General features: G+C 42.9%; 2 protein-coding genes across 2 annotated transcripts in view; both read left to right on the top strand.

Moving 5' to 3' along the window:
* Positions 1 to 2,072: 2,072 nt before the first annotated feature.
* LOC101164984 (GTPase IMAP family member 7-like) overlaps positions 2,073 to 23,966 on the top strand; it is a 35,953-nt gene continuing 14,059 nt past the window's right edge. Inside the window, exons 1-5 of the mRNA XM_023958816.1 lie at positions 2,073 to 2,092; positions 8,275 to 8,307; positions 8,642 to 8,768; positions 23,745 to 23,798; positions 23,895 to 23,915. Of these exons, the coding sequence (XP_023814584.1) occupies position 23,798; positions 23,895 to 23,915 (22 nt within the window). The 5' untranslated portion in view covers positions 2,073 to 2,092; positions 8,275 to 8,307; positions 8,642 to 8,768; positions 23,745 to 23,797. The remainder of the gene's footprint in view (positions 2,093 to 8,274; positions 8,308 to 8,641; positions 8,769 to 23,744; positions 23,799 to 23,894; positions 23,916 to 23,966) is intronic.
* Positions 12,958 to 15,966, top strand: LOC111947936 (E3 SUMO-protein ligase KIAA1586-like). Its single transcript, XM_023958815.1, has 2 exons — positions 12,958 to 14,899; positions 14,997 to 15,966. Exons 1-2 carry the CDS (start codon positions 14,023 to 14,025, stop codon positions 15,026 to 15,028), a joined length of 909 nt encoding a protein of 302 aa, XP_023814583.1. The 5' UTR covers positions 12,958 to 14,022; the 3' UTR covers positions 15,029 to 15,966.

The following is a 23,966-nucleotide window of genomic DNA, read 5'->3' as shown; positions in this document are numbered from 1 at the left end:
GTGTTATAACTAACAGTAAATAAAGTTCTTTGTTAAAAAAAAAGATGAGTTACTTTCTGCTTTGTTTTAAGCTGTTTGACACACAACTGAACTTGATGAATTGAATTTAAAAGTTCTTTTGAAATATTTGCTAGAACTCTAATTGAATTTTGATGAATGTGTGTCAAACTTCTGTTACATTTATGGACTTTAGAAATTCAGCAACATTGAGGACATAAACCCTATTTTATTATTGATACACTTAATGAAGTTACAGAGCTGTAATCCCAGAAAACAGTTTGACACATTCTGATCATGCTGTTTTGCATAAACAAAGTTCATTCATTAATTCATTCATTTCTTCATTTTCTATTCCGTTTTGTCCCTTTCGGGGTCACGGGGCTGCTGGAGCCTATCCCGGCCACTTGTTGGGCGAAGGCAGGGGACACCCTGGACAGGTCGCCAATCTGTCGCAGTAAACAAAGTTTATAATAGATATAGTTTGGATGACTGATGGCTAAGATTATAGAACCAATCCAAGAGTAAATCAATGGCTTGCAAAACGAAATGGATTACAATGACACATTTCCCCAAGTTGTGTTTAAAGGATCTTATTCATATATATCTTATAAATACTTTATATATTTATATCTTGATTATTATGTTAATATTCTGGTATTTTTTTAAATAGCTCCCAAACCATGTGACCTTAGGGTTCATAATATATGCAGAATTGTGGTGCAGACATGGCAATACCAGACACAACAATTTATTGATGAATACTGAATACTTTTATATGAAATTTTATTTATTTATTTTATTTTATTTTTATTTTTTTTAACTTGTCCTGTCCAACAGCTAGGCAGACAGATGAGAGCTGAGGGCCTCTTGTGTTGGACATATTTTACTTTAACAAGAGGGGTTATTCATCTTCAGACAAACCAAAGGTATGTCTGAATAAACACCTTTTGTAATTGAGGCCAAACTTCATTCATTTGAATCATGTTTGAAAATCTTTGGTGTTGGACCGGACGGAAAAGGAAATAAGGGAAAGGGATGTTAGAGAGGGGGGGGGGGGGGTAGGAGGGTGATAATAGGAGGGGGGGGTTTACTGGTTGTTTATCATTACAGTAAGGTTCAAATGTAGTACAAAAAGGGCGGGGCCTGTCCACACACCCACTGAAATGTTATCAACACACCTGCTAGCTGCTAAGATGTCCACATGTCAACATGTACACAAAACAGATAGTGTTCACACAAGTATACTTATGCCTTTAAACCAACTAGTATGAAATCATTCATTCAATCATGCAAACTATTAGTGCAAAGGTGAGCTAACACCTGTGCTCAGGTGAGTGTTTATGTTCTTCTAAAATGGATGGAGGAATGTGAAAAGAAGGATGATCCCTACATAGAGTAGTGTCTGTTCATTTCATTTACAAAGCTTGGACAACATGGATGATGATGAGAGATCAGGTGTATTTATTTTGAACAGATCTAGGCAAGGCAAGGCAAGGCAAGTTAATTTGTATAGCACAATTCGTACACAAAGTAATTCAAGGTGCTTCACAAAACAGAAAAATGCATTAAAATCACAATACATCATAGAAATAATCAACGTAAAATTTACTTTAAAAGAAAAGGAAAAAAAAAATGAAAATTGATTTAAAAATAAAGGAAAGAAAGGAAAGAAAAGTCATATACACGGCTAAACAGAAATGTTTTAAGTCTAGATTTGAACATGAACACAGAAGAGGCCTGTCTTACGACTTCAGGGAGGCTGTTCCAGATTTTAGCTGCAGAATATTGAAACGCTGATTCCCCTTGTTTAGTTCTGACTCTGGGAATCAACAGGAGGCCGGCCCCTGAGGTCCTCAGAGTACGAGATGGTTCATATGGCACTAACATGTCAGAAATGTACTTTGGTGCTCGGCCATGGAGAGACTTGTACACAAGCAGAGCTGCTTTGAAGTCTATTCTTTCAGGTACAGGGAGCCAGTGCAGAGACCTGAGCACAGGACTAATGTGATCATACTTCCTGGTTCTGGTCAGGACTCGAGCAGCAGCGTTCTGGATGTACTGAAGCTGTTTTACAGCTCGTTTGGAGAGGCCGGTAAGCAGGCCATTACAGTAGTCTAACCTACTGGAGACAAATGCATGAATAAGTATCTCCAGGTCTGGCTTTGACACTATGTTTTTGATTTTGGCAATGTTTTTCAGATGGTAAAATGCCGCTGATGTTACTGACTTGATATGGCTGTTAAAGTTCAGGTCAGAGTCCATGATTACCCCTAGATTTCTGACTTGATTTGAGGGTTTTAGAGACAGAGAATGAAGGTAGCTGCTGACACTTTCTCTTTGTTTCTGTGGGCCAAAAATAATAACTTCGGTCTTGTTTGAGTTTAGCTGGAGAAAGTTGTTCTGCATCCACGCACTGATCTGTTGGAGGCAGTGGCTGAGTGAATCCACCAGCCCATATTCACTTGTTGTCAGTGACACATAGATCTGAGTATCATCTGCATAGTTGTGATAAGATATGTTATTACTGCGTATTAACTGCCCTAGTGGCAGCATGTAGAGGTTGAACAGAAGGGGTCCCAGGATCGATTCCTGGGGCACACCACAAGTCAAAGCCATGTAGTCTGAGACACAACTCCCAATTTCAACAAAATATTTCCTGTCTTCCAGATAAGACTTGAGCCAACTTAGGGCAGATCCAGAGATGCCAACCCAGTCTTGGAGTCTGTGCAAAAGGATCCCATGATCAACAGTATCAAAGGCAGCGCTCAGGTCTAGCAGGATTAAGACAGTGACTTTGCCATCATCAGTGTTCAGGCGGATGTCGTTGGTTACCTTGATAAGAGCAGTTTCTGTGCTATTATGGGGTCTAAAACCTGACTGGAAAACATCAAATGAATTGTTTAATAAGAGAAAATCAGTGAGCTGTTGGTAGACAACTTTTTCAAGGACTTTTCCTAAAAATGGCAGATTAGAGATAGGTCTGTAATTATTCAGTACAGTGGGATCAAGACCGCTTTTCTTCAGGAGAGGTTTAATGACTGCAGTTTTTAAGGCCTCTGGAAATATTCCAGATTGAAGAGACATGTTAACTATTTGAGTAATTGATGGTAACACACTGCTCAGGACAGACTTTAGAAATCTAGTGGGTAACACATCAAGGCAGCATGTAGACGAGCTCAGACGGGTGATGGTCTCTTGGACAGTTTGGTCAGTGACAGGTACAAAGTGAGTCAGCTTAGAGTGAGTAGGTGGCCGTTCGATAGTTATATGTGTTGTGGAGTTGATGGCTTTTTTAATGCCCTGAACCTTGTCATTAAAAAATACAGCAAACTCATTACATTTAGGTGTGCAAACCAGTTCTATTGGTAGCTGGGTTGGAGGGTTAGTTAATCTGTTTACTGTTGTGAATAGGACATGAGAGTTGCTGCTGCAACTTCCAATGATTTCAGAGAAGTACCTTTCCCTTGTTCTGCATAAGATCTGGTTGTAAGCGTACAACTCCCCCTTATACATTTCATAATGAACCTGGAGTTTTGACTTGCGCCACTTTCGCTCAGCTCTGCGGCACTGTTGTTTCTGTGCCCTGACTAGATCATCGTTCCTCCAGGGAGCTTTCTGTCTATGTTTTCTCAATTTAACCTTCATAGGGGCAATGGCATCCAGAACATTCAAGATGCTAGAAGTAACAGAATTCAGCATTTCATCAACATTGGCACCAGAGGCGTTTCAGGGTTAATCATTTCTACAAACTGTGCCCTAGTGCTCTCATTTATTTGTCTCCTTTGGACAACTGCAGGGCCAGGCGGTGGTTTGGGAGCAACAGACAGGTCAAAGAATAAACAGAAATGATCAGAGAGGGCGACATCAACCACACTGACATTGTAAATATTAACCCCCTTTGTGATGAGCAGGTCCAGAGTGTGCCCTCTGCTGTGGGTGGGGCAACTTGCATGCTGAATTAGATCAAAGGTTTCAAGGACAGCATTGAGTTTTTTTGCATTTCTGTCATTGACATTATCAACATGAACATTAAAATCACCTGTAATGACTAGACCATCAAAGTCTGTGCACACAACTGAGAGCATTTCAGTGAAATCATCAATGAAACTTTGGCTGTGCTGAGGAGGTTTGTACATGACTATGCAGAGTAAGGGAGGAGTTTGTTTTAACTCAATCTTAAAGGACACATACTCAAATGATGAAAACACACCAAATGATAGTCTGCGGGTTGCAATATTATCTCTAAACAGTGCAGAAACGCCTCCACCCTTTTTATTTTCTCGTATTTCCGATACATGTTTGTAGTTGGGAGGAGTTGATTCGACTAGAACTATGTTTCCTGTGTTTTTGTCAAGCCATGTTTCAGTTAAAAACATAAAATCAAGATTAAAAGAAGAGATAAGATTATTGATTAAAAATGATTTGTTGCATAAAGATCTGACATTGAGTGCAGCAAGTTTGAGATTAGTTTCCTTGGGACTGGTCAAAACCTTCTTGCAAGGGATATCAACTAGATTTCTTTGATTGGACAGTCTAACTGCCCTTTTTTGCATTCTACGTGGTGCAACTACAGGTATAGCACCAGAAGGAAGCTGTTCATCACAGGGCCCCAGTTTGACATAACCTTTCCTAGGACACTGGGGGCCCGTTTCATCCTAGCTCTGGGGGATAGCACGTCTAGAGGCGCGCAGGGGAGGTCGAGTTGAGGGTAGTTTGGGTGATGGACCAGGAGGAGCGGGAGCTGGATGGGATTTGGGTGAACGACGGAGGGGGCGTGTTGGAGGGGCTTTGGATAAAGGACGTGTAGGAGGGACTTTGGGTGAAGGATAAGGAGGGGGCGCTGGAGGGGTAGGAGAGCTCCTGTGTGGTGTGAGGCTCACAGGTGTTAGGGGAGCCATCTTAATTCCTGACTTAATGAGGCTATCAAAATGGCTAGGTAGGGCCATGGGTGAAAGTGGGGGGGGCGAAAAGGAAAGTGAGTCTTCACTGGGAGTAGATGTAGCAGGGGGCTCCCACAGCTGGTCAGATGGTGGTATTTCTGGGGCCAAATCTGGTGGTTGTTTTTGTGGTTCTGCGGTTGGGTCCTTAGCTGGCGGTGGTTGTTGTGATGCTGGTGCAGCTGAGTCCTTAGATGGAGGTGGTTGTGGTGCTGGTGCTGCCGGATCCAAGTCTTTTACCGGTGGTGGAGGTAGTTGTTGTTGCCGTTGTGCTGTGGTTCCTGGGACACTGGCTCGGTCCTTCCTTACTGCCTTTTCAGGGCCTTGGCCTCTTTGCCCCAGAGCGTGGAGGAAGTTCTTCACTAACTCTCTTGCTCCACCTCTGTTCAGGTGTGGGCCTCTTCCCATGAATAGGTCCTTTCGTTTCCAGAATGTATTGAAGTTCTCAATGTAATGGAATCCTCTGGAAGCACACTCTCTGGAGAGCCAATTGTTCAGCTGAAACAGACGGCTGAACCTGAGTGACACCCCATCGATGTTAGGAAGAGGTCCACTGATGAATGCTTCAACCTCTACCTTGTCAATCTCTTCAAATAACTTGATGAAGTCTTTTTTCAAATGTTCCGATTGTTCTTTTTTGATATCGACAGCACCTACATGGATGATTATTCGTTTGACTCCTTGGTACAAGACTTTAGATAAGAGTCCTGTAATCACTGGAACAGTAGAACTTGGGCAACATAAAGTTTGCATTCTTCTGTGGCTGACTCCACTGATAGCACCATCTCCAAGCAGCAGCGTATCTCTGACCTTGACGTTTGGCACAGATTTTCTTTCTGCCTGAGCTTTGTTGCCAACATTATGACTCCTATTCTGTGGTCCAATTTCACTTTGTTCTTTAACATCACATTGTGTTAGGGGTAAAAATCTGTTTGTGAGCTTTATTTCGGATGTTCTGTCATCTTTACGCTTTGGCTTGACACAGAGTTCCTCCGCACAAAGTTTCGGAAAGGACACAACATCACTCAGGTAGGGCTGTGACGATAACCGCATCACCGCATCACCGCGGTGATGAGGTAATCATCGCGGTGATGACCTCATCACCGCATCACCGCACTTTTTTTACGCACTTTTTTTTTTTTTACGTTTTGAATATGGTGTTTGGAACTATAATAAACACATTCATCTTTGCTGATAATTTCCTTTTTCTGCTAGTACTGTGTTTAGACTTTCTTTCTTTCAGACTGGTGTCTCCTTTTCTCCCACCGCGCTCGTGCTCTCAGTGTCTGCCTTCACGCGGCTCCGTTTACACAAACAGGCGCGCGCTTTCAGAAGCACACATCCTTATTCTACAACAGAAGTTTCCGTCTCGTGAGAAAATACGACAAATTTACTGCTTTCTAATTATTAATTTCCATTGTATTCATATCCATTACAAGCTGCGTGCGTTCCTAAGTGCGCGACACGGCCGCCCACCGGAGGATTTTGTGTTGGGGGGGGGGGGGGGGGGTCTTACTGTCCTCCTTCAATCCGTAACACCAAACATGAACGCGCGCTGTTAGATTTCCATGAAAATCACTACATGTTTTGTTTGGGATCTATTTTTTGCAGCGTAACGTTACGTTACGTGTCTGTATAAACAAAGGCGGAGCCTCTTGCCCCGCGTTCTTTTCATGGGTATCAGGCTTCACGGCTACCGGAAAGGTGACAGCGTCTGCAGTCTGTTTATTACTGGGCAATAAATAATATTCTGAGAAAATGTCTGTACCAGAGAGCACAGGTGAAACTTGCGTGCAGCTCCAGAGCGGTCCGCTGCAGAAGAATCAACACACACTCCCAACACACGTGTGCGCACCTTCCTACTATACCTACACAAGACGCTCCGCGCTCACACACACAGTCAATCTACAACACCTATAGTTAGTTCATAAGTTAGATATGTAGTTGTTAGTTGTTGTCATTTGTTGTCATTTTTAACAAAGAATAGTACGTTGTAACTGTATTTATTTCCGATGCGGCCGCCGGGGGATTTTGTGTTTTTTTTTTTGTTTTTTTTTTGGGGGGGGGCTGCGGTTAACCGCGACACCGCGCCCCCTGGTGGTTCATCACCGCGGTGATGAAAAATTCGACACCGTCACAGCTCTACCCTCAGGTCTATGTCACTGTTATTCTTCTCATTTGTAGTAAGAGCAGGCTTCTTACCACCCGATGTTACTGGAAGGGTCTTGTGAAGTCCATTTTCAGTTTCCAAAGTAAATATCCGTGTTTGTAGCTCTTTTATTTCTTGTTGGTAGATCCGACAGCGTTCACAGTGGGAGTTTGTTTTTCTTCCTCCTCCGGACATGTCGCTGGCTTGTCAGACGTAAAAATATTGATTTGTATAGGTGGAAGTCACAAAAAAGGATGACCAGTCTGATATTCCAGGAGTTGTGGATGAGGTAAAATAATTAAAAATGATTAATTAAATGATTAAAAAGCAAATAAAGCAGGAAGCGGCAGGAGCAGGGGAAAAAGCGCCTGCACTCTTTTGCAGGGGGAGGAAAACATCTGTAATCACGTCTCTCCATGTCTGGGATCTTTCAGATTCTCTGCGTTCAGTGATCTTATCTCCTGCTGCTGTTTCTGAAAGACTGTCTTTCTGTCTCTGTGACCGAGTTTGAAAAAATAAAAAGAATAAAATGAGGGTATCATTTTTTTTTATTATTTCTCGATTAAAAATAAGGGAAATATAAATGTCAGGAGGCCCAATAGGGTGCCTTTCCATCTGTGTCCATGGAAGTTCAGGAGAACTGTGGATTGATTCACTAAATTGGATGTGTTTTCTACCTGCTGTCTCTGAAAACGTCACATACCCATGTTGAATTCCTGATTGGTTGAAGTTATGCGGCGACCCCAGATTTCAGAATGTTTTTAAACTCTGGCCCGCCGCTCAAATTAGACCTCCGGACCTCAGATCCTGTCTGTAACATTGACTTTACATTCAAATGGGCCGCCTCCGCTGCACGAATCGCGTTCGGTGTAAACTCAGCTCAAGGCTGTTAGACCACAGAGTGGGACCCCAGCCGTCCTAATAAGAATGAGCACCACAGCAACAGCACCCCCTACAGGAGGAGCTGGTAGTGCTGCAGAACACAGATAATGGATGATTTGGGTAAAACAAGTAATTTAAAACAAACAAAAAGACATTTTACTTTAATAGAAAACAACTGTAGAAATTTAATGACAGATATATCAATAGTTCAAGTGTGGATCACATGCCTTTGGTTCTGCTTAACTCCTGATGTTTAAATTTAAAGGATGTTTCTTGGAGACTGACTGTCTTTTCATCTGCCTGCAGGTGAAGAAGACGTCATGGCGACGGCAGCAGCTGGTGAGTTCAGTCTGTGTCCATTTAATTCAATAATCATGGTCGTCAACACATTAAAATGCTCATGGAGAAGGTTTCTGTTATTGCAGCAAGAAGATAATATTCACCCGATTACATTATTAAACAAACTAACACTGAATGAAAATCTCAGAAGCTGCTGTTATTTCTGAATAGATTCAAAAGACATCATGTTAAACTTACAGTAAAGCTCATCTTTACTAATGTCTGCAGGATGTTTTATAGCTGCCGGACTTCTGCAGACATAGTCATAAAAACTCATAAGTAATCAAATCTGCTCGGTAAATGTTTGATGTGCCTCCTTCTTATTAATATACAGGTATTTCAGAGTGGAAGTAGTAGAAGGCTACCCCCACGCACCAAAGCTGTGAGGTGTTGGCCGGAGTTGGGGTCTGGTGGTCCTCTCCAGGGAACTCTTGCTGCTGCAATCTGCATCTTGGCTGCACGTAAATGTCTGGGAATAACATCAGCCTTTATTTTGTCGGGGCACAACTAGAAACACAATTCCATGTGATTTTTTTTGAACAGTTTCTAAGGACTGAGCGGCATTTCTGCTCTGAAAAGCTCACACACACTGTGTGCTCTGCTCTGTCCTCGCGAGTCCGGCAGCTGCTAACCCAGAGCGGCGGTTTGGCTCGCAGTCCAAATTCTCACACATAACAAAACAACAAAACGCACATGTAACAAAGCACCCTCCCCTCAAATACATTAATAAATCCGGCTGCTCTGCTCAGAGAGGTTCACTCGGTCCACTGGCATCGGAGCCCGAACGCAGAGCTCGGATGCCGGGTCCAGACGTAAGTGGACACGCATCCCCCCCGCATCTCCCTCGTGAGGGGTGAAAGAGAGGGGAGAGCCAGCGGGGCGAGAGCGGAGTGGCGCTTTACGCGGGGCGTCCGCAGAGCAGCTGATTGGTCCTGTATGAGCTCCAAAGCTTTCTCTCAGCGAAACACCGTCTACGCATGACGTAAACCAGAGCAGTAGTGACACACGATCGGAATGACCGTTTACATGAACAACGATCGGTATAACCCAGCTATATCGATCGGAAAGAAATTTTGACCGGACGAGTCTGACCGGGGCAAAGTATTCCGAACGGCGTGTTTACATGACATGTTTTCTTTCCGATTGCTGCAAATACAAAACACAACTCGTCTCGCTTGGGGTGAAGTCCTCCCGCCGTGTTCACCATCCATTCGGCTCTCACGACACATTTACTGGAAAGCTTATAGTACTGTTGTACTTTGACAAATTCGCACACGGGTACACAACAATGTTGTGATGTCTTTGTCACGCATTGAAACACCAAACGCCTGTCTTTTACCCGAAATCCGCTCCTATTTTTTAAAACTAGCAACTCAACAAAACTCCCCACAACAATAACACGACCAACAGGAAGTTGCCGGCCTTACACTCGAAACACGGAAGTTAACCGGAGGTTCTATCGTGCACGTAGGTTATTGCCTGAAAACACTGGCTCTGTACAAGTTCCTTGTTGTATTAGAGGCCAGACTGTGGACGTTTAGATGCAAACAGAACCCTTTGGTGTAGATCAAGTACACGAATGAGGAATTCAAGTGCTGTTTCACTAGGTTCTTGGGTTGCTTTTGACACCTGCTGGTAAAGCACAGTTGCGTCATTTTCTGCATAATGGCCTCTTAATATTTGTCTTAGAGTCATTAGAGTTAGATTTGCTTTTCCCTCCAAATAGCTTCATAATTTCAGGCCAGGGCTCCCAGCTCCGATCACAGCTTCTATTATTTCCAGCTCTGAATAACCTTTTCTAAGGCCACTTTCGATCTAGTGTTCCAAGCTGCTGAAAGTTAGAGTATCTCTGGAGGTTGACTCACCCACATGTCCCTTTATCTTAAATTCCTTTCTTTTCCTTCCTCTTCCTCTTTTCCTTTCGCTTTTTCCTGAATTTCTTTGAAAACTGTTGTTTGAAACTGTTGAGGTTGTGATGACAGGGATGTGCTTTTGCTGTTCGCCGGCCGCTGTGCTTGGCCCTCGCCGCCGGTGGGTGGAGCTGACTGCTCCGCCCCCACAGGTGATGACAGGCGCGCAGCTCCCGTGTCGCCTCCCGGCGAATGGCCCCGCAGCACGTCCTCACGCTGATCGTTCAGCTCCAGAAGCACCGACATGCCCTCGTCCTTTTCCTGCAACAAGTCTTCTCGCTCACAGAAATTGATGATTAGTTTAACGAGAGTGCGTAGCGTCTTTCCTGTCGCTCGTTCACCTCCCAAGATCTTGAAAAACTCGCACACCAGGCACACATCTTCAACAGTCAGCTGGAAAAGTTTTTCCTCGATTTCCATACGAGAGTCTTTTTTTTGTTCCGACATCCTTCAATATTCCCGTCGAAAGATCGTTCTTTTAAGAATCAAAAATAATAAATCTCGGTGGGACCTCCAAATTGTTACGCCCGTCAAAAGTCGAGGCGTGATGAAGAAAGAACAATTTATTTGCAGTCGAGAACTTCAACAACAACAAAAAAACAGAACAAAGTAATGAGTTTAACGCACGAACAATCACAGCTGCTGGCCCTGATCTGCCCGTTAGTTTTCTAACAGCCCTTATTCTAGCCTCTTCCAACCGATCTTTCCAACTGCCGCCCGCAATAGGCACGCGGCTGGAACACACACAAAAAGATCATTTTTTTATGCTGCTACATGTGCAGCTGCAGGGGGCGCCAAATCGCAAGTTTTGGCAGTTACAAACACAGTGATATAACAGGGGGGTATTCCAGAAAGAATGTTTAAGCTACCCTGACTTTAAACCTGAACTCTGGCTGAAATACACCTGAACTTGCTTACTCTGTGTATATCGGTTCCAAAAGACCGGATATGAGTTGGCGTAATTACGCTCGACTTAGTAAACCCTGGGTTAATGCACGTACACAGCAAGTACATAAAGACATTCTCAATGGATCGCCGATTTCACGGAAACACGAGTCTGAGATTTTAATGACGGCGTATGAAGATTATATGTCCATCAAAAAAGTAATACATCTGCATCATCAGCAAAAGAAATAGTTTCTGCTTGTAAAAAAATAGTAAAGTAAATGCATGAGTTTCTATCTCATTTTTAATTTTCATCGTGACGTAAAAGGCTTTTGGGAATATATATATATATATATATATATATATATATATATATATATATATATATATATATATATATATATATTCGATTGAATGAATTGATTTAGATTATGGGAGGCCGATTTAAAAAAAAAAAGAACGAAAAAACTAAATCGAGTTTTCGTGTAATGCTGTATTTTTGGCTCCCTGGAGCTTCCATAGCGTTAGTTTCACACGGCAGTGTGGCAAGCGACAAACAACAAAATCATAGCACACTCGAAACAGCAAGGGACAGCATAGCTACCGGTGAGAGTGGGAAGTTTGTTCCCAAGAAAGGAATAAAATCATCTGTTGTTTGGAACTGGCATGGGTTTGCTGTGTAGGAAAGAAATCTTCTGCTTTTAGATCTTTCCATCCGTGGGTGTTCTGGAGTCGTGAGTGGTAAAGCAAACCAAGGACTCAACCGGATTAAAAATACACAAAGTTTATTGCCCTAACAATAGTTCTAACACAGATTAAAGACATTGTTGCAGATATCTGGATTCTCAAGTGAAAAGACCTACAGACGCATAAGTTACATGTGAATTACTTGTAGACAGTCTTGAGAACACTAGAAAAGTTTCAAAACAGTCTTTTTAACATGTGTTGACACTCCTCCTCTGGTCGCTCTGATTCGTCAGCTGATAGCCCGCCTGCTATCACCGGCTAATAGATGAAAGATGCCAACTTCAGATCCGCTCCGCCTCTCCGGGGCCCGTTTTACAGGCGCACACAGTCCGATGATCAAAAGAGTCCCATTCAATCATTCCTGGATAACCTTAGGTTCCATTACCGGCATCCAGGGTGAAGGTCGGCTCCAACCTCCACATGAGAACATGAATTTGAACACTTTCCCAAGGATAGGAGAGATGTAGTCCATGACATATTTATTGCGTCTCTGGAAACTCCTAGATTTGCACAAAGAAGTCGTAGTTGCTACTGCAACTACAAAGCATAACTGAAGGTCACTGGAGAATAAGTCCTGATGAGTTCAAAATGAGTTCAATTTACACTAAAGATAAAACTGCAATATAATAAAGAATAAGATCTAAAAACATACATTTTCTATAGCTGCCACAGACATGAAGGAAGAGACCCCACGCTGACAGCCACTCCTGCTGCTTCATCAAAAATCCCACACCGTCACAGCTCAAGTTTACAGCGGGGAAAATAAGTATTGAACACGTCAACATTTCTCTCAAAAAACATATTTCTAATCGAGCTATTGACACGAAATTTTCACCAGATGTCGGCATCAACCCAAGTAATGCACACATAGAAAGAAATCCCAACGTTTATGTCCATAAATGAAGTTATGTGTAATAAGTGAAATGGCACAGGGATAATTATTGAACACATGAAGAAAAGGAGGGGTAAAAAGGTCTTGCAAGCCAAGAAAGCAGCTGAAGTTTGTCAGTAATCAGAAGGTTAACCTGCCCCCTATTAGTGCAAAGTAATATCAGCTGGTAAAGTCCTGATTGATGCCTTTTAAAAAGGTTTCTCACCAGCAAGGTGTTAGACAAGAAGCATTGCATGATGGGTAAAAGCAAAGAGCTGTCCAAAGACCTACGCAACCTTATTGTTGCAAAACACACTGAAGGCATTGGTTACAGGCAGAGGTGAAAGTAAGCCGGAACGGTCCGGAGCGGCGTTCCGTTAAAAGATTTCGAGGCGGAACGCCGTTCTAGTTGGGAAGAGATCTGCTGTGTTCCTGTTTTCACTTCATAACACATGACGGAAGCATTTTTTTTATTTGGCGTATCGGCCGATAAAATGCTCTGGATCTCTTTCCCGGTCTGCCTCGTAGCTTTCGCTCTCGCTTCCGTAAACAAGCCTAATGCGCATGCGTGGAAACGTGGTACGTTTGATTTTTTGTTGGGGGACATTCAATTCGATCAGCCAACTGAGCATTAATGTTTATGCCACACGGAGGAGCAACGGGACGCGAAAAACAATAAATGAATCAAACTTCACGTCACTAATGTGATTGGTCAGTTTAAATTCAATATAAATTTAGTTCACAATAGACAAAGGAAATCTTGATATGGAAAAATAACGCAGCACGTTATTTAAAAGAAAAAGCAAAAAAAGAAGAGCATGCATAGAAAAATAAATCAGATATTTAAGAGGAAATTCCAAAGTGAGGATGAAGATGTGCAGACAAACACTTCTGAAGGAGAGGATGAAAAAGTGAAAAGTCGAAATGCAAATTGCATTGAAGAACCCACTGAGACACCAGGGCCATCGAGCTCAGGTGACCCTTTTGTATTGCCAGAGTATCCTTCAATCTGGACAAAAGAACAGTATGAACAGTTTAAAGAGAAAAATGAATGGATATTTGCCAAAAACGGAATGCTTGGCTGCCAAAAATGCCACACTGTAAAAGATCTCGGTGTTGCCTCATCTTGGGGGGTAAATATTGCACCTAACTGGGTAGCAGGAAAGATATGCCCATCTGGACACACAAGAGATGTTCAGCTGTCGTCATTGAGAAAAAAAAATACATGAGCACAAAAACTCAGCAGCTCACAAAGAAGTTGTGAAAATTTTAGAGACAGCGAAAAAAGACACTCTTGTAAACATGAATACCAAGAGTCAAGATTTTGCCTTTGAGACAACTGCCAGGGTCTTCAGGACAGCCTATTACGTGGCCAAGTACAATAAACCATTCACTGACTTTGAAAGTTTGATTGATCTACAGGAGACCAACTCAATCAACATGGGGAGAGTTTTACACAGCAAAACTGTGTGTGTTGATATTGTGGATCACGTGGCTTCACAAATGAAGAAAGAAATTATGACAAAAGTTATACAAAATAGGAGCAAGATAACAGTATTGGCTGATGAATCAACTGATGTTGGTAACAAATCAACGCTCATTGTTTTTGTGAAAGCAAGTGTAGATGGAGCTATGGAACCTATTGCTTTTCCCTTGGACCTTGTGGACCTGGACAGCCTATGTGCTGCCCACATCAAAGAAAAACTCATAAACTGCCTGTTAAAAAATGGTTTTATCATGCAGTTGCTGCAAGAACTACTGATAGGATTTTGCAGTGATGGGGCCAGTGTGATGTTAGGGGTGAAGTCAGGAGTTGGAAAGTTGCTGAAAGACGACTTTCCATCTATTGTTCTCTGGCACTGTTTGAATCACAGACTGGAGCTTGCTGTAGACCAGGCACTTGATAAAACAGGGGGGACAAAAGATTTCCAGGCCTTCCTTGACTCCCTTTATTCACTTTACAGCCAATCACCCAAGAACATGAGAGAGCTCAGTGAGTGTGCGCACAATCTGCACATCACCCTTAAAAGGATTGGTAGAGTATTCAGCGTTCGCTGGGTGGCTTCATCCTGGAGGGCAGTCAATGCAGTGTGGCAGTCATATTCAGTCTTGGCACAACATTTCCAGAAAGCATCAGAGGACAACAGCAGAGACAGCAGAGAGAGAGCCAAGTTCAGTGGTCTGCTGTCTAAGTTGTGCACTATTCATTTTCTCAAAAGTCTGGTACTGATGGTGGATGTTCTCACTGAACTAAAATATTGTCTGAAATTCTCCAGAACAGAAAAACTACTATTCCAAAGGCCCATGAGCTCATGACCAACTACCTGAAGCGCATTGAGAGCCTGAAAACCTACCCAGGAAAACACACTGTTGAAGCAGAGCAGGCCGAGCAGAAGATGGAATTTAATGGACATCAGTTAAAGGTGGGCAGGTCTCCCACCATTGACTCTGCTCTCTTCATAACTGCAGTGGTGGAGAGCATGAAGGAAAGACTGTTTACAACAACAGCCAACAAAGCACAAAGTAGCGTGACAGCTGACCGCAAGGACGCTTACAACAGCCTTATCAATCAGATGGCAGTCCTTCACCCAGAAAACTGGGATCAAGACAATCCTCGATTTGGAGAAGAGGAAGTCAGAACTTTGTGTGAACGTCTCAACATCAATGAGCAAGAGGCCCATCTTGGGTACGTTGAGTTCAAGGCTAGAGGAAGGAGAAGCATTCCTCCTCCATTAAAAAAAATTACTTCTGGCAGTGGACACACTCTCAGCCAGTAATGCAGATTGTGAAAGAGGGTTTAGTACCATGAATAACATAATGACTGACCTCAGAGGCACCATGACGACAAAAAATGTCTCAAACCTCCTGTTCATCAGCTCATTTGGACCTCCCTGCATGAAGTGGGATCCAATGCCATACGTCAAAACCTGGCTGGGAAAAGGCAGGAGACCAGCGCACACAAGTGGCATGGCCCGCAGATCCCCTAAAACTGATGAGGAATATTACCAGCCTCTTTGGGACATTATGACTTAGTTCAGCTAAATAAGCATGACTCAAGTTCTGATCAATTCGGATGTTCACATTTTTCATGTTCTGAAAAATTCACAATGTTCAATAGAAGATTGTTTTCACAAAAACACCTTGTCTACACACGTTATTTATGTATAAAATTTGATATCAAGTGCATTTATTTCCTTTAACTGCTTTAAAAAATATATATTTGGAAATAATTTGTGTTAGTACCGGCAAAAGAAAAATTCTACTTTCACCCCTGGTTACAGGTGCATTTCTAAAATTCTGAAAGTTCCAGTGAGTACCATTGGGGCCATCATCCGGAAGTGGAAAGAACACGGCATTACCATAAACCTGCCACGGCCAGGTGCTCCTCGCAAGATTTCAGACAGAGGAGTCAGAACAATCATCAGAAGGGTTCTCCAGCAGCCCAGGACCACTCGTGGAGAGCTTCACAAAGACCTGGAATCAGCAAGTACCGTTGTTTCAAAGAAAACAATAAGTAATGCACTCAACTGCCATGGCCTCCATGCACGCACACCATGCAAGACTCCATTTTTGAAGAAGAAGCATGTTGAAGCTCGTTTGGAGTTTGCAACACAACATTTGGATAAACCCATGACATTCTGGGAGAAGATACTCTGGTCAGATGACACCAAAATTGAACTCTTTGGATGTCATAAGGCACAACATGTTTGGAGGAAAAATGGCACCGCACATCAACCCCAAAACACCATACCAACAGTCAAGTTTGGAGGTGGGAGCATCATGGTGTGGGGCTGTTTTTCAGCATGTGGTACTGGTAGACTTCATATCATTGAAGGAATAATGACTGGAGAAAAGTATGGAGACATTCTTGATCAGAATCTGTTGTCATCTGCCAGGCTGCTGAAGATGTAAAGAGAGTGGATCTTTCAGCAAGACAACCATCCCAAGCACACAGCCAAGGTAACACTCAACTGGTTGAAGAAGAAGAAAATAAAGCTGCTAGAATGGCCCAGTCAATTACCAGACTTGAATCCAATTGAAAATCTTTGGAAAGAACTGAAGATCCGGGTTCACAGAAGAGACCCCCGGAATCTTGAAGATTTGAAGGCAGTTTGTGTGGATGAATGGGCCACAATCACACCTGAGCAATGTATTCGACTGGTTTCTCCATACAGGAGGCGTCTTGAGGCTGTAATCACCAACAAAGGTTTTTGCACTAAGTATTAAATAAATTTCAGTAAGCGTGTTCAATACTTATTCCCTGTGCCATTTCACTTTATTACACATAACTTCATTTATGGACATAAATGTTTGGATTTCTTTCTAAGTGTGCATTACTTGGGTTGATGCCGACATCTGGTGAAAATTTCGTGTCAATAGCTCAATTAGAAATATGTTTTTGAGAGAAATGTTGACGTGTTCAATACTTATTTTCCCCGCTGTATATCTTATGGGACAAAAAAAAAAGCTACATCTCTACCAATAGGAAAACTGTTTAGGTCAGATCTTACGGATACTGCGGTCTTGAAGAATGTTGCCCCGGGGATTGTTCAATACCGGGGCTCGATACCCATCCCTAGGAAAGGGGCACGGTGAAGTACAATCACCGAAGCGGGCGCTTTGCATATAGCCAAAGACATGGTACCCATATATACCGGGGAGAAGACGGGGTTTATTAATTTAATTAAAACCTTAGACCCCAGAGCTGTATTGTTAATCCTTAAGAAAATGGTGCTACTCTCAAGGTGAATGTTTGTCTCTGTTCTGCCTTTCAGGCATGTTTTTCAGGGATGTTTGTACAGAGACTTTTATTGTGAAACCGCATCAGCTGGACGGGCTGGAATGTATGCTAGTGGAGGAGAAAACTCCGGTTGATGCTGAGAGCTGATGTCCCACCCATTTTTGCATTTGAAACCCGCTGAACTTTTGGTTGATCCCCTACAGAAGCAAGACCTGTAGGTATTTTTGTGGGTTTAAAGGACTTTTAGGGAGTTTAAATGATTTAAATCTGACTTATAAGTTTTAAAGTTAAACATAATGCTGTGCTGTTGGATATGTGCAGTTTGGCATATTGTGTGTTTCATGACGGCTAAAATGCTCAATTCATTGGTTTAATGTCATTTAAAAAGGACTGCTATTTGACTGTTTTTATTTCTGTATTTTTTACAGTTTCATTTTTTGTACACCAGATTACAAGCGTGTTAATTAAACCACCTTAAAAGAGGACACGTCTTGTTTTTTGTTGGAGCAAAGTTTAGCTAGCTGTCTAGCTGAAAGCTATGTCACATTTCAGCGAGGACAGTATTGTATGAAGGTAAAAATGTGTCTTAAAGAACGCACTTGTAGATTTGATGTGAGAACTTGTAATATAGAATGTGAATACTTGTGCATCAAAAATCTGCATCTGTGTGTAAAAATCTTCTGCTGTGAACTGACAAATTGAATTAAAAATAAAATAGGATAATATATATATAAAAAAAAAAACGCCCCTCTCACCCTCCGCGGGTGGTTTCTCCTCCAAGCTCGGGTCCTCTACCAGAGGCCTGGGAGCTTGAGGGTCCTGCGCAGAATCTTAGCTGTTCCTAGCACTGCGCTTTTCTGGACTGAGAGGTCTGAGGTCTTTCCAGGTATCTGTTGTAGCCACTCCTCCAGCTTGGGAGTTACTGCCCCGAGTGCTCCAATTACCACAGGCACCACTGTCACCTTCACTTTCCAGGCTTTCTCCAGTTCTTCTCTGAGCCCCTGGTATTTCTCCAGTTTCTCATGTTCCTTCTTCCTGATGTTCCCATCGCTTGGCACTGCCACATCCACCACAACGGCTTTCCTCTGTTCTTTATCCACCACTACAATGTCTGGTTGGTTCGCCATTACCATCCTATCAGTCTGGATCTGGAAGTCCGACAGGATCTTTGCCCTCTCATTCTCTACCACCTTCGGAGGTGTTTCCCATTTTGACCTTGGGGTTTCCAGTCCATATTCTGCACACATGTTTCTGTATATTATTCCAGCCACTTGATTGTGGCGCTCCATGTATGCTTTCCCTGCCAGCATCTTACACCCTGCAGTTATGTGCTGGATTGTTTCACACACCTCTTTGCACAGCCTACACCTTGGGTCTTGTCTGGTGTGGTAGATCTGAGCCTCTGGTGCTCAGGGCTTGTTCCTGAGCTGCCAGGATGAGCGCTTCAGTGCTGTCCTGTAGGCCAGCCCTTTCTAGCCATTGGTAGGACTTCATGATATCAGCCACTTCAGTTATGGTCCGGTGGTACATCCCATGCAGGGGTTTGTCCTCCCATGAGGATCTGTCCTCCAGCACTGTATCCTCTGCCCTCCATTGCCTGAGACATTCACTGAGCACACTGTCAGTTGGGGCCTTGAGCTTGATGTACTCATGCATCTTGGATGTTTCATCCTGGATAGTGGCTTCTACGCTCACTAGTCCTCGGCCTCCTTCCTTGCGGCTAGCATACAGTCTCAGGGTGCTGGATTTGGGGTGGAACCCTCCATGCATGGTGAGGAGCTTTCGTGTTTTAACATCCGTGGTCTGTATCTCTTCCTTTGCCCATCTTATTATTCCTGCAGGGTATCTGATAACTCGCAGTGCGTAGCTGTTTATTGCCCGGGTCTTATTTTTGCCATTGAGCTGGCTTCTCAGGACTTGCCTCACTCGTTGGAGGTATTTAGCTGTTGCAGCTTTCCTTGTTGCCTGCTCCAGGTTGCCATTTGCCTGCAGAATTCCAAGGTACTTATAACTGTCCTCGATGTCTGCTATTGTTCCTTCTGGGAGTGAGACCCCTCCTGTGTGGACTACCTTGCCTCTTTTTGTCACCATCCGGCTGCATTTCTTGAGCGCGAATGACATCCCAATGTCAGTACTGTAGATCCTGGTGGTGTGGATCAGGGAGTCAATGTCACGCTCGCTCTTTGCATATAGCTTGATGTCATCCATGTAGAGGAGGTGACTGATGTTGGCCCCATTTCTGAGTCAGTATCCATAGCCAGTCTTGTTGATTATATGGCTGAGGGGGTTCAGACCTATGCAGAACAGCAGTGGGGACAGAGCATCACCTTGGTATATCCCACATTTGATGGACACTTGTGCAACTGGCTTCCCATTGGCTTCAAGGGTGGTTTTCCGCAGCTTCATTGAGTTTCCTATGAAGACTCTTAGAGTCCTGTTGATGTTGTACAGCTCCAAGCATTCAGTGATCCATTTGTGTGGCATTGAGTCATAGGCCTTCTTGTAATCAATCCAGGCTGTGCACAGGTTGGTGTGTCGTGACTTGCAGTCTTGAGCGACTGTTCTGTCGACCAGGAGTTGGTGTTTGGCTCCTCTGGAGTCTTTACCAATGCCCTTCTGTGTGAATTCATGCCCTGCTCATGAATTGATCCATGTGCCTATTTATCTTTGTTGCAATGATGCCTGACATGAGCTTCCATGTTGTGGAGAGACAGGTTATTGGCCGGTAGTTGGATGGGACTGCACCCTTTGAAGGATCCTTCTGGATCAGAATCGTTCGCCCTTCCGTTAGCCATTCGGGGTGAGTCCCATCTCTTAGCAGCTGGTTCATTTGTGCTGCCAGGCACTCGTGGAGTGCGGTAAGCTTCTTTAGCCAGTAGGCATGTATCATGTCAGGGCCCGGTGCTGTCCAGTTCTTCATACCTGAGACTCTTTCTTGGATGTCTGCCACTGTGATGGTTACTGGATTCTGTTCAGGGAGGTTGCTATGTTCTTTTCTCAGAGAGACCAGCCACTGGGCATTGCTGTTATGTGCTGTCTCTTTCTCCCATATACTTTTCCAGTACTGTTCAGTTTCCAGCCTTGGTGGGTCTGCTCGGCTGTTTTGACCCTGCCACTGAGCGTACACTTTTGCAGGTTGAGTTGCGAAGAGCCTGTTTATTCGTCTGGCTTCATTGTCTCTTGTGTACCTCTTTAGGCGGCTGCTCAAGGCTAGGAGCCTTTGTTTGGCAGTTTCCAGTGCTTCAGGTATGGGCATCTGGCTGTATCTCTTAGGTACTTGCTTTCTCATTGTACCTCTTTGAGCCTCTGTCAGCTTACTCACATCCTTCCGAGTTGCCTTGATTTTAGCCTCTAACCGCTGCTTCCATGGTGGGTACTGTTTTCTTCCATGGTTGCTCTTATAGCCAAGCATCTCAAGGATCACTGCTGCTGAAGTGTAAACCAGTTCATTGGTTTCTGTGATGGTTGTGGTAGGAATTGCCCTCAATGCTTCATTCACAGTGTCCAGTAGACTTTCAGGCGGTACATCACTTAACCGTTGTAGCTGGTGTCTGGGTTGCCTAGTGTTCATTGTAGACATGATCTTGTCTTTCAGGTCAGTTGATGCCTTGCTCAGCGGAATTGTGGTTGTTGGGGCTGTGTACCCAATCTCAGGGTGGGAGTGTGGTATAACCTCCTCTCTGACCTGTTGTTCTGGCTCTCCCGTGGCATTGTATTGTATCGCTTCAATCTCAAGTTGTGATAGGAGTTGCTGTTTGTGGATGTTAGAGCACTGGGCTACCAGTTGTTTGGCAGTTAGCCTTGATTGTGGGTTTCGAAGCATCCATTCATTCCACATTCTCTTCATGTAACCCCTCTGGGTGGGATTACTCGAGTAGTAGCATTCTAACAGAACCTTGTTCTCACATCTAGTCCATTTCCATCTTGTTCCAGTAGCCCACTTTCCATCAGGATGCTCTGGTCCCTCAGCACCTGACGCAGACCTTGTTTGGCCGGGCGACTTCTGAGCCGGCATGTACCGGGCGACTTCTGAGCCGGCATGACATGTGGTTCATTGTCTCTCATGTTGTGAGGTAGGCATTAGCGTTAAGGGTCTTGCACAAGAACCCTTACTGGGTGATGTTAATTGACCGTCATTGTTATGGTAATTGCCCCATTTCCATTGCCATTAATTGTTCATTCCGCCCTGGGAATCGAACCCGGGTTTCCTGCATAACAGTCCTGCACCTTACTTTAGTTGAAATATATATTTCAACTAAAGTGAATAAATTTAATTGGTAACAAATTATTCAGTTAAATTTATCCTACCTAAATTCTTATGTCTATCCAACTCAATAATTGTTTTTACAACTCAAGTTTACATATTTATCAAACTAAATGTCATATTGCTCCAATTCAATTAAATGTTTTTCCATCTTAATTTATTTTACTTCTTGAACTCTCATATGTCTAAGTTTAAGCCCGTAGATATTGTCATTTTCATAACATTAAATTGAATGACACAATGTGGACTTAATATATAATGCATGTGTATAACATGCATTGAGTTAATAAGACCCTGACTTTAACGGAAATTCTTGCAACTGTTAGCAGCACTAGAGGTGCTAAATAAAGTCATCATCCTCTCACTCATGGTCAGAAAGAATTAAACATAATAGGACAAAATAACTCGGCAAAATGTAGTAAAACAGCTAAACAACTAAACTTATTTAGACAAAAATCAACACTTAAACCCAAATCCGTCTAGACAGGCACAGGGAATGGTATCCCACAACTCCTCGCGCTGCCAATCTAAAAGCAGCACCAAAGTTACACCTACTTAATTGAATTAATTTGAATGAGTCTGATAACTAGGTTATTCTTAAGTTGACTGAACTCCAAAAAAATATTTATTTTAACTGAACCAAATAAGTTAGATTAATGTAAAAAAAATATCTTTCCAACATCCATACGTGGTCTTATCATCCTTTCATGGTGGAAAAAGTATTATCTAAGCTTCTTCATCTACTAAATCATCTTCAGATGGACACGTCATGCTGCATGCAACTTGACATACCCTGAAACATATCTCCATTTTTGGAATCGAAAGCTGAGGTTATCCACTTCCTTAGCCTCAAACATAACAAACCATTTTTGGAAAAAACTCCAGATAATAGAAAACCTTAGTGTTCCAGATTTATTTTCCCAAGCGCTGGGTCGACGCCCCCTTTGAATTGACACCCTGGGCAGCCACCCGTACTGCCCAGACCTATGTCATAGATGGTAAAGATGCAGGGCTCTCACGAGGGGAGCCAGGGTGTTTGGTGGGTGTTTTTTACAGCACAACACCAGTTCTGCTATGATGAGAAGATGCTAATAAAGTTTCATTCAAAGTGGATGTGTCTGTCACGTTCAGAATCTTTCTAGTTGAATTTTCTTATGCATAAACATACATACACACATTCAAAGCAACAACAGCAGTCATCAGAACAAGACCAAGAAAGAAAAAAACTACTGGCACCACACAAAGAACTTTAAGCCGGTCTGTGTTCGACATGGTAAAGGACCCTGGTTACCTCATTACCATATCTTCTGAAATGTTTCCAGAAAAAGGCTCCACATCTCCTGGGTGAAAATCTAACCTTCTCAAGTTGTAAGACAGACACAGTATCTGTTAACTACTGGGGGGGAAGTCAGGGGGACAGAAACCTTCTACCTAAGGAGGATGGCACGTCTGGGCAAGAAGGAGGCAACAGAAAGAGTTTTACGTTTTTCTGGACTTTGAGAAACCCTCCTTTTGTCTAGGAAAACTGCTGGCATTTACAAGGGTGTTAAATGTTGCAGCAGAGGCTCTGATTGGATGGAGCTTTTGTGTTGAGAAAACGGTGTAGAAATTATGTGTTTCTGTAGGATTTGGAGCCAGTTCAACATTAAAACAATTTTTTAAAAAGTGTCTGAGATAAGATGAATCATTTTGTGTTTTCTTGGAAAACTCAGGAGTGAGCATTCTCAGTAGTTGCATTTTTCTAACACAACAGTCTTTATCTCCACATCAGAGCTCCTAAGGTTTTTGTCATACAGCCCAGCACAGCTGTTGAATCTGCTACATCACATGTTTTTCAATTGAATGGAAGATTAACTTGTTTAACAAAAACATGTTTTTAATTTTTAAGAAACATTTCAGTTTTTCTAAAAGCCAGTTCCTTTTTTACATTTAAGGAATCTAAAATAAGACCGAAAAGCTCAACATGTCAATTTTGAAGCTGCATTTTCAGATGTAAAGACATTTCCATCACTCTTACAGACCCTGAAGCTGCTGTGAGGCGCAGACACAGTAATCCAGATCTACGACCTTATAGTGAGTCAGAAGTAACCGTTTTGATGTTTTTCTTTCAAAATATGAATAATGTTGTTGTATCTTTGAATAAATGTTACATCTCTCTTTTTCCTGCAGTGTCTGAGCTGAAACAAGCTGGTATGCAAAAAAGAACTTCTGCAATCTGACTTCCCACCGATAAAACATGAA

Source organism: Oryzias latipes, chromosome 9 (assembly GCF_002234675.1).
Source record: "Oryzias latipes chromosome 9, ASM223467v1".
NCBI classification, from domain to species: Eukaryota; Metazoa; Chordata; class Actinopteri; order Beloniformes; family Adrianichthyidae; genus Oryzias; species Oryzias latipes.
This window is presented reverse-complemented; position numbering and strand designations above follow the sequence as displayed.

Coding starts and splice junctions, on each gene's coding strand:
- LOC111947936 (XM_023958815.1), top strand. CDS start 14,023: ATGAATACCAAGAGTCAAGATTTTGCCTTTGAGACAACTGCCAGGGTC. Junction 14,900..14,996: donor AGAGAGAGCCAAGTTCAGTG/GTCTGCTGTCTA, acceptor GAAATTCTCCAG/AACAGAAAAACTACTATTCC.